This window comes from Myotis davidii, unplaced genomic scaffold, assembly GCF_000327345.1.
Source record: "Myotis davidii unplaced genomic scaffold, ASM32734v1 scaffold227, whole genome shotgun sequence".
In the NCBI taxonomy this organism is placed as follows: Eukaryota; Metazoa; Chordata; class Mammalia; order Chiroptera; family Vespertilionidae; genus Myotis; species Myotis davidii.
In genome coordinates this window covers 1744258-1754816 of record NW_006298519.1, presented here as the reverse complement: position 1 = coordinate 1754816, position 10559 = coordinate 1744258, and the positions used below count along the sequence as shown (strand labels likewise).

The window sequence follows — 10559 nt, the reverse complement described above, 5'->3', positions numbered from 1 at the left end:
CGCTCTGTGCGTGGCCTGGACCAGGCGGCCACCAGGCAATGATACGTTTTCTGGTAGCCACGTTAAACAAGGAAAAAACAAAACACAAAAAAACCAAAGGAAACATGAGAACTTTAAAAATTATACTTGAGCCTAAGGATATCAATGATCAGTTGAATGGGTAATTGATACCTTTAAAAGTAGGAGGAGATATTTTATGTTCTGTTCCTTACTAAGGCTCACAGATCTGGTGGGCACTACACTCCTATCCACATCTCCGTGTGGGCCAGCCCCACTGCGAGCGCCCAGCAGCTCGAGAGCCACGAGGCCACCAAATGGGCCAGCGCAGGTCTAGACAGTTCGGACCGTCCATGAACTAACAGGAGGACTCCAGGACCTGAAGGGCAGAATCCAGACTGACCTAATGAATTGCTGTTGATCCAATGGGGAACTGAGGTGAGGTGAGAATTTTCTTCATACTGATCTTCTGCCTTTTCTTGGTTCTCTGGAAGAACAGACACAGGAGAGACAAGATTGCAAATGGAGGTTAAAACGACACGAGCAGCCTGGCCACTGCTGTTCAGTGATTAGAGCACCAGCCAGGGCACAGAAGGTTGTGGGTTCAATTCCCGCTCAAGGGCACATGCGTGGGTGGTAGATTCAATCTTTAGCCCCGGTCGGGGCATCTCTCTCTCTCTCTCTCTCTCTCTCTCTCTCTCTCTCCCCGATTCCCTCCCTCCCTTCCACTCTCTTTAAAAAAAATCAATGGAAAAATATCCTCAGGTGAAGATTAAAAACAAAAACAAAGAAACACATAAAACAACATAAGAAAAAAAAGCGACTTTCTAAATTACGGCTATTGGGTCATTTCAGGATAAGTCAACGCATTTAGTGGCTCACATATAACCTGACGGTGTCCCAAGCCTGACGCCTTTTACAAACTCGAGGCAGCGACTCACTTTTTAGTAAGTAGATTGAGTGTCCCAACACGAATGCCGTCGGGGAAAAGTTAAATTTCCCACCGCACAGTCTGGAAGACCTGGATGGCGTGTCAATGAGCAGGGCGGTATCGGTGAGGTGCCCCAGGCACCTGAGGCTGGGGATGGGGCAGGCTCCGCCCCTGCCTCCGAGAGGCAGTGGCTCTTGGCTACACAGAGAGGGCCACGCGGGGACACACGCGCCCGTGAACTTCGAAAGGGAAAAGGTTTGCGGTTCTGTATGCCTACTCCCTGCAAACACACATAACCACACACACACCCACACACCCATAAACCCAGACCCACGAGTAGTGGCGAAACAGGCCCAACTTGCCAACCTACAGACCCTCCCCAGAACCTTGCCAGGCCCGTCTTGCCCAAGGTCAGGGGGATGTCGGGTCAGGCTCCCTGGCCTCAGGGGCCGCACCAACAAGGGCTGGACTCCCACGGTCTCCGTGAGGTGCCGCGTCTCTGACAGCGTTCATTTAAACCGGGACCAGTTCCCGAACTCTACAAAGGGGCTGGTTTTCTTCAAGTTTTCACCGAAGGGGGCCTTGCTCCGATGTCTTTCTTTTTTAACTCAATGTACATTTAACACTGGTCGCACGGTCTGAATCAGGACTTTCTCTCCATTGGATGACAGTTCTTGGCTGAGTGGCCAGTTTTTGTAGAACAAATCAGCGTGGAGAGATAGATCATCGCGTCCACGTTTGTTTAAAAATAATAAAACCCAAAAAATTCTTTGTTGGAATCCATTTGGACTTGGGGGAATTCCTGGTAAAATCCACGGGGCTTGTCTGAGTAAAGGTCCCGGTCGTGGGGGCTGAGCTGCTTGCTTCGGTTCTGTAAGGGGGGCTACCCCCCAGGGGGAAATGCCTGTGGCCTCGACGTCTGTGACAACACGTCCCTCACCAATGCCACCTGGCGCCCGCGAACAGGTCAGTGACTGAGGCTATGGCCGTGGGACTCTGCTCGATGCCACACACACACACACACACACACACACACACACACACACACGGATTCAGATCTGTAGTCACTGCACGTGTGACTCACTCCGGTGGCATTTTCAGGCCACCGACCCCATTAGGAACTCTGACCTCGGCTGCACGCTCTCCCCTCCCACGCTGGTACCTTTGATCATCTGCTCCAGATGCTCCCAGAGAATGTCGCCCACGAAGTCCGGCGCCAGCTCCAGGAAACGCTCCTTGCCCAGGTTGCACAACACCTGGCCGTTCATGCCGAACCTCTGCAGGTTCACGTTCACCAGGCTGAACTCATTGGTGGCCCAGAGCAGCCACTGGCACACCTGCTGCTCCGTCCACAGCCAGGGGTCTAAAACGGGGAGGAAGACGGAACTCAGAGGGGGGAGTGGAAGGAGGCGGTGAGAGCAGAGAAATGGCTCCTGATTTTCCCACCGCGTCCACGCGGGCACCCGAGACCAGCGACGTGAGGAGACCCCCGGGTGAACTCTAAGACGCGGACAACGGTGTCCCACTGACGGGGTTGAAGTAAAAACCGGCTCAGCCTCCCCACGTCTCTGCCAGTCTTTGGGAGCCGCCTCACACACGAGCTTAAAATACAACCCGTCTCGCGCCACGGCAGCCCGGCCCGCCCGCACGGCGCAGACCCGACGGCAGCTCGACAGAGGCACTTACTCTTGGGGATGCCCAGCCGGCGCTGCTCCTTCGTGAAGCCGCTGAAGGTAGCTTTCAAGGCCTGGCTCATCACGGCCTTGCTGCAGGGCGTCAACAGGGGCAGCTCACAGCTGGCCGAGTCTAGGGAGAAACCCGGGCGGACGTTAGCATTTCAAGCTGGCGGCCGCGGAGGAGAATTTAGCGGAGGAATCGTAGTTTTCAGAAAGGAACCATTTGGATCTCAAACCATTTTGACATCATTTCCTTAAAAGAGTATTCATAGGACCCCCAAACTTTTTTTGACTGACATTAAAAAATATACATCCCATAACTTGACTTATTAAAATAAAACCACTCAAGTTTTATCTTATGACCCAATGCTTCATACAGCAGCTTCTGTCTCGATGAAATGTCTATCTGACTATTTTTAGACAAAGGAAAGTGCATGATCTTCGGGCCAAAGGCTCAAGGACTTGCAAATACATAATTTGGAAGTCGATTCCATTAAACCCAGCCACAGGCCGAGGCCCCGTGACGCTGGCACACTTTGCACTTTTATTAAGAAACAGCCTTCTGCCCTAGCCGGTTTGGCTCAGCGGATAGAGCGTCGGCCTGCGGACTGAAGGGTCCCGGGTTAGATTCTGGTCAAGGGCATGTACCTTGGTTGTGGGCAAATATATTTAAAAAAAAAAAAAAAAAGAAACAGCCTTCTCTGGATCCCTCAGCAATCCCAAGAATGATAAATGGCGGTCACGTGACGGCACGCAGACGCAAGCGCACCTGCTTTAATTAATTTTCTGGGCTGTATTTTCTAGCACCTACTTCATGTGACGTCGCCACGCCTGGAATGTCTACAACTAATAACTATCCCAGTCAAGGCAGAGGCACCGGCTGACATGCCGGTCGGTCCTCCAGAATCAGTGACACGAAGGAGCACAGAGTCAGTGCAGACGGGCAAGACCAGCAAGAGCCACCCGTGGCCCCAAACCCCAGGGGAGGGTCTAACTGTGAACCCCGGAGGAAAGCTGAGCTGCATTTGATTGTGGCCTGGTCTGCTTTGGAGTGGCCCCGGGAAGCCGCGGGGGTGACATCCCCCTGGTGGAAACCCCGGGGCCCCCTGCAGTGTGCCAAGGGCAGGGCATTTGCTCTCCCCGGGGTGCGTCTGGCAGGGAAGACACCAGAATCCTCACACTCAGCAAAAGGGAAAAGGGCCCTGCCCCAGGTCCAGAGACTCCATCCGACTTTTAACGCCAGACACGGACACTCATGGCTCATCCACTGTCCTCTCCCTTCCCCGCGTTACTCTGGGCCATCGCGCACAACGGCCGGTCCGGGCAGCAGGTTACCGTGAGAGATGGAATCCAAGCCGGTGGGCACTTCCTGGAGCGCTTGCTTTTCATTCAGGGAGGGGAAAATGGCAAACAGGGACCCATCGAAGGTGTCGAAGGCCGGCTGGCGCTGCAGAAGGGACAGGAAGGAAATGGGAACTATAATACTTACTTACTGAGTTACCTGTTTTCAACGCGGTCCGTGGGTCATCGGTCCCCACGCCCGGATCAAACCGGCCATTGTGAAGCCACACCTGGAGTGGACCCGCCGTACCCAGACGGCTCGGATGGCCCAGGTGACCACAAGGTCATTTAACCCCCCTCACACAGAGGCAGAATGACCGGGAGTTTATTCCTAAGGGCCTAAACCACTGAAATTCATAAATGAAGACAAGACACCCAGAAACGCTGGGATCCCAGAAGAACAGTGCGGGGCGGGGCCTCAGAGCCCACCTGCTCCGGCACCTGCCTTTTGTGACATCATCGGAGAGAAATGCCGTCAAGGCCCCGTGTCTAAGGGAACGGAGCCTGGCAAGGCCCGCGGTGAACACCAAAGGCAAACGATGGACTGAACACTGAAAACCAAACAATGAAGATCCGCGGAAGCCCTTACTTTGAAATGTTTACAATGAAACACTGTCACTGACATGAGGTGCTTTTTCCCTCAACAATCCCAATGGCGCAGAAAAGAGTGAAACACGCGAAAGTTCCTGCAGGTGCACTGTTCGCAAAGTGACGCACCTTAAAAAGAACTTCCCTGCCCCCCACTCCTCGACGGGGAAAGATTCCAAAGGACTGGGGTTTAACGTTAAACTCCCCACAGGGGAGGGGGAAGGAGAGGAGAGAGGCACCCAGAGAACTGCACACTGTCCGTTTCTGACCTTCTCATCTCAGACGCATCCGAGAAACAGCCTTTCATATTAAGGCTCGCTAATAAGTAACAGATAAGGTCTTGATTCATCATTGCCCAACCAGTCAAGAAAAAAATGTGAAGAAAGAGTCTACTTTTCCAACAGGGGCTGGAACTCCCATGTTGCGTGTCATGTGATGACACGTGTTGAGTCATCACTAAGAAAATGTGTAACACATTTACAAATAAAATCAGTTCGTGTGCTTTCGTTTTAGAAACGCAGAACAATGGATGACGCATTACCCCAGTGGGCGGGCAGAGGTTGGAGCTGGCCCCAGACACTCAGTGGAGCCCAGTCCCCACAAAACCCAAGGCTGTGAAGTCCAACAGATGTCCCAGGACATCGAGGGCACAACCCATCATCTAGGACAGTGGTCGGCAGACTGCGGCTCTCGAGCCACATGCGGCTCTTTGGCCCCTTGAGTGTGGCTCTTCCACAAAACACTGACTTCTGCGCATGGGCCGGAAGAGCCACACTCAAGGGGCCAAAGAGCCGCGGTTTGCCGACCATGGAGCTAGTAGATGAACAAACTACTTTATCATTTGGGACTAACTGTGCGTAGTATAGCGAGGTTGGAGCTGGCCCCAGACACTCAGTGGAGCCCAGTACCAAAACCAAAACCCAAGGCTGTGAAGTCCAACAGATGTCCCAGGACATCGAGGGCACAACCCATCATCTAGGACAGTGGTCGGCAGACTGCGGCTCTCGAGCCACATGCGGCCCCTTGAGTGTGACTCTTCCACAAAATACCACGTGCAGGCGCGCGTGTACAGTGCGATTGAAACTTCGTGGCCCATGCGCAGAAGTCGGTATTTTGTGGAAGAGCCAACACGTGGGATGTTGTGGAAGAGCCACACTCAAGGGGCCAAAGAGCCGCGGTTTGCCGACCATGGAGCTAGTAGATGAACAAACTACTTTATCATTTGGGACTAACTGTGCGTAGTATAGCCAATCAACTTTTTTTTTTTTTTTTTTAACCCTATGGGCAGGCTGAGAGGCATTCCATCCAAGGCTCTGTGTGGGATGGTTGATCTTGAGCCTGCAGGGAGCTAGCGGGCTCCAGACTTCTCCAAGTCCACATTGCTTTGCCTCCAGTTCTTACGTGTCCAAAGACAGGGAACCACAGACACGCCTTTGTAGGAGGGTCCAATTGACTTTTAAACCCCCCGGAGCTCTGCCCAGGTGACTAAGAAATGCCTTCGCTTCACTGACAGCAAGTTCTTTTTTTTAAAATGAGGAAGTTCAAAGACAACATAAGTTCACGCTGCCTCTTTCAACACATCAACTCCGGTGACTGCTTCTCCAAACCCAGGAGTCGCAGGGACACCATCAAAGTCTTTGAATTTACAGGGAAGTTTCTTTTCTGGGGCTGTGCCTGGCAGCTTGGTGCCATCACAGCTTGTCCACGTCCGCACACTCTGGAAACGTCTGACCACACCGGCAGGGAGCGCCCGCCTGAAGTGGGGGGATGGCCGCCGTAATTCTCAAGAGAGGCCCGAGCCCAGTGTTGGCTCTTTGGGGTCCACAGACAAACAACCTCCCAGCGACCTCCAGAGCAACATGGGACCTGCCAGAGACACGCATTTGTACAAAACCCTGAGCTCAGAGGAGGCCGATCGAAAACCACTGCTCCCGAGATGTGTTTACTCACAAAACCAACAACAGGCCACGCTCTCACGGATGGAGAAGCCGGCAGGGAATTACCCACTGCGCTGCCACAGAACGTTCCCAAGAGGAATTAAGACAGAAGCCCAGGAAATGTGCTTGCTGGGTAGCAAAGGCGGCGTTCATCCTTAATCTGTTTCTTGGTTCACAGATACAGGCTGTCCCGTGGGCTCGGCGGCCTCAAGGAAGCAGCACTCCCTCCACGTCGGAAGCAGCCTTCCCCTCGTCCTGGGAAACCAGCTCCAGCTCCGTTCCACGGAGAACCACAGGCTTATCCACCGGGTCGGAGTCTCAGAAACAAACTACCAGGGCCTCACCTTCTACAAAACAAACGAGTTCCACTCTTGGAGGACAAGTAGAGCCCGCATCAGGACGCCCATTTTACAGGTTAGAAAACTGAGGCCCGGAGAGATTCAGCAAACGGTCCAGCCACACAGCCAGTAAGTGAAAAGCTGGGGCTTAGAACGGGTCTTCTGGGGCCCCACCCATCGTTGTTGTTTTTTTCTTTTCTCCTAGAGATTAAGCTTTCCAAATTAAAAAAGCAAAAACCCAACTTTTAGTAAGACTTGCTCACTCACCTTGAGTGTCCCTCTGTAACTGTTAGACACAGGGGCCACCTGGTCCATGTTCTTGATTCCAAAATCATTCATCTTTAAAAAAAAAAGAGGAAGAGGAGAATAGTCAGAGGCAAGCGCTCCTTTTTTAAGGAGTCTTCACTGGCTGCAGACCCCCTCCCCACTCCTGGAGTCAGTCAAATCCTACAACTGTAAAACCATTCAGTAACATAAATCATTCAGTAACATCGTTCACAACCAAATGCCAGGGGTTCTTATTTAAAAGGCCCTTCTCACCAAGGCTATGCCATTTATGTCACTTAATAATAATGCTGATTCCCACTGAATTCCACTTAGAGATGGGGCACCTACTATGGCACCTACTAAGGCACTTTCTGGCTGGTTGCTCAGAGCCTCCCAAGGCAGCCTGTGTCCCTCCACGGGAGGGGCTGCTGTTCGGGGGGGTGGTGGTGGAGGGGGACCCAGAGGGTTCTAGGGGACCAGGGCTACCTCCTGTCTGCAAGAGGGGGATCCTCAGGGTTGGGGATCCTCAAGGGTGACCCCCAGGCAGCTCCAGGAAAGCATGCTGGGTGGGCCGGAAGGCCCCTTCCTCTCATTGGAGGAATTTCTGGCCCAGGAAGATCAAAGGGAGACCCGTGGCTTCAGACCAAACCCTCTCTCGGGGTCCCACCTCCTCCCCAGATCCTCCGGGTCCCAGGTCCTCCCGTGTTAAATGCACGGCTCCGAACACGTTAGCTCTGTGAGTCCCTCAGAGGAGATTCTAAGCGCAGACCTGTCTTACTTGCCCTGATAGCATCTGGGCTTATGCTAGGCCTGCGCTGCCCGGGGTGGTGGCCGCCGGCCACGTGTGGCGGCCGGGCGCCTGGCACATGGCTGATCCGGCCTGAGATGCGCTCTGCATGAAAAATACACATGCAGGTTTCAAAGATCTCACAGATAAAAGTGAGCATCTCAGTAATAATGTTAGGTTTACGGCATGTGTATGTAACAGCCTGCATATACTCGGTGAATGGAAATCTACTGAAATCAACTTCACCTATTTTATATATTTAACGTGATTATGACCGCATTTATAGCTACATATGTGACTTGCAACCGAACCTTGCTGAGATAGGCCGAGAACTTATTTGGGGCCCTAAAATGGAAGTGGTTGGTTATATATTAGTAAGTGAGAAGGGCACATAGATAATGCCACCAGGATGCTAGAGAAAAAACCCCAGAGAAATGAAAATGAAAATCCATTTTCAAATAAGCTGGGTTAGCACTGCTGATCGTAACCTTTACCCTACTGGCTTTCTGGCCACGGAACTGAAGGCTTAGCAGGCAGCTTTAGGGGTTGGCTAATTGCACCCTCCCGCCCCGCCCCATCTCCACTGGGTGTTCCCGCCTGTTACAACTAAGACCTTCGAGTAATTAAAATATTGCTTAAAATATTGCGCAACTGATAGCACTGACTGGAGGTGGCAAATAGCATATTTTCCCCTAATTGGTTTTTTTATGCTTTCTTGTTTTTTCTTTATGACCAATGTTATAGCTAAACCAGACCTCCCAACGACTCAAAACACACACACACACACACACACACACACACACACACACACCCCTACCTCCTGGCTGGAAAGGCAGCGTGGGAGGTGTATCTGCTTCAGGGGAGGCCAGAGGCACTGCCCAGGGCTGTTAAACCCTCTGAGTGCCGGTAATTAGGGGGGGGGCCGTAATTATCCTGGGGGGGCCAGAGGAGCCTGGAGCACTGGGAATAATAATAGTGCTGTGGGGGGGAGGGCCAGGGTGGGGAAGGGCTGTCCTGGATCAAACGCCGCCACATTTGCTCAACCTCCACTTAGTGAGCCGTGTCACCCACATGCACTCAGGAATCGATATTCATGCGACGGTGGCTGCACTGATAAGACTCCTCCTCGTTCAGGGCTGGGCCTGATGTCCCTGAGGGTGGCTGTGACACAGTGCGGCCCAGAGACCTCCGGGAACTTGCCCAGGATCACACAGCTCCGGTGGGGGCTCCGCAGGGGCGCAGTGCGGACCACATGGCAGTGGAGAGTGGCCCTCAGTCCTGGGCGCCTCCATGTGCCAGGGTAGCCCACCGCGTCCTACAGGTCGGACAGCGCACAGATGTCATGAGACCGGGCCCCTGTGTGCTACTCTTTAAGGTGAAAGGCTCGTTAATTCAGAGCTTTCTGTCACTTATCTGAATGTAAACCTGTGATACAGACACAAGCCTCAAGCAGAAGACCAAACTGCCGACGACCCACCCAGGCCCACGCCTTTTCCACGGCTGGTTCGCAGCCGCTTGGTGACTTGGAAAATGGGAGACTACGTTCCCACCTTCACTGAGACAGAGAATGGATGTGGAAGGGGCGATGGATGGAAAGCCGGGCGGGGGTTTTTGTGTACAAATACTTGGGGGGAAAGGCAGTCTACCCCGCCCACATGAAGAGCAGTAATTACTCCTTACAGAACAGAATTCTTTTGTTGTCCGGCTTTTAATTTGTTTTGTAAGAACCATGCAGAACCAAAGTGGATTCAGGCAGACACAGAACTAATCAAATTTAAGTTCACTTCTTTTACTCAACATGGCTCCTTAAGGTGGCAGGCAGGCCAGGAGTCCTTCCCATATAAATCAATTTCAAGTGTGGGTCCCTTTGGTGTTGCCCTTTGGACCGCTGCTTGGGGGGTGGGGGGGTAGAGAGGGGGAGAGAGGAAGGAAGGGAGGGAGAAAAGGGGAAAAGAGGCAGAAAAGTAAGTGCTGAGGATGGTTAAATTTTTTAAACAAGCAGAACTTGCCTGACAACCGTACCCTTCTTGGAACAAGCGATCACTTATGTGAGATTAGACCACAGGTTTGTATTCAGGCAAATTTGTTAAGAAAAAGAAAGGAGGACCCCCCCCCCAATGTACTTTTTGAAGGTTGGTGTGCTTTTTCCTTTGAAAGTTATCACTTTAGCGAGAGGAATGACTAATCCCAACGATGAGTGTTGGCTATTCCCTGCAGGACCCACGGTGCTAGCATTTACTGTACTATGATATTACTCAGAATTTTAATAAACCTTAACTTGGAGATTTATCTGCCTGATGGGTGGTGGTGTGGGCAGGCAGATGGCGCACAGGCGCTGCCATTGTCCGGAACACATATAATCTCTAAGTGGTGAATGACAATAAATTACCCTGATCTCCAAGGGGCACTGCTCACTGCTTCACTTTCTATTAAGGAGCGCGTTCAGTTTTTAGGCTACCTTGAAACGGAATACAGGCCAATATAAAAAGTGCCTTATGCTTAAAAAACAAACACACACACACAAAACAACCCTCAAGTGCACAAGCGCTCGCTGATACCTGCATTCAAAAGACGTTAACAGCGAGAAAACACAGACAGCCCTGCGCACCACGTCCCCACTTCCCACAGCTCTCGGCGCTCGCCTCGCAGGGCCGAGGGGCCCCATCCACGCCCGGGCGCCCTCAGGGGTCTTGCCCT

The 10559-nt window shown here is 52.3% G+C and overlaps 1 protein-coding gene and 1 long non-coding RNA gene across 5 annotated transcripts in view; one reads left to right on the top strand and one right to left on the bottom strand.

Moving 5' to 3' along the window:
- Positions 1 to 9770, bottom strand: part of ETS2 (v-ets avian erythroblastosis virus E26 oncogene homolog 2) — a 16811-nt gene extending 7041 nt beyond the window's left edge. The window contains exons 1-6 of one of the 4 annotated variants that reach the window (XM_006774146.2): positions 9543 to 9770; positions 7076 to 7147; positions 3940 to 4051; positions 2615 to 2734; positions 2091 to 2291; positions 401 to 484 (exon numbers count right to left, since the gene is read on the bottom strand). In XM_006774146.2, the coding sequence (XP_006774209.1) occupies positions 401 to 484; positions 2091 to 2291; positions 2615 to 2734; positions 3940 to 4051; positions 7076 to 7147; positions 9543 to 9593 (640 nt within the window). In that variant the 5' untranslated portion in view covers positions 9594 to 9770. Of the gene's footprint in view, positions 1 to 400; positions 485 to 1018; positions 1120 to 1974; positions 2067 to 2090; positions 2292 to 2614; positions 2735 to 3939; positions 4052 to 7075; positions 7148 to 9542 lie in introns of those variants that run through there. The other 3 variants (XM_015570724.1, XM_015570723.1, XM_015570725.1) reach the window with 3 other exon arrangements.
- On the top strand, positions 8138 to 9568 carry LOC107184732. Its single transcript, XR_001515627.1, has 2 exons — positions 8138 to 9183; positions 9299 to 9568. It is a non-coding gene; the product is annotated as an uncharacterized LOC107184732 (long non-coding RNA).
- Positions 9771 to 10559: the final 789 nt, after the last annotated feature.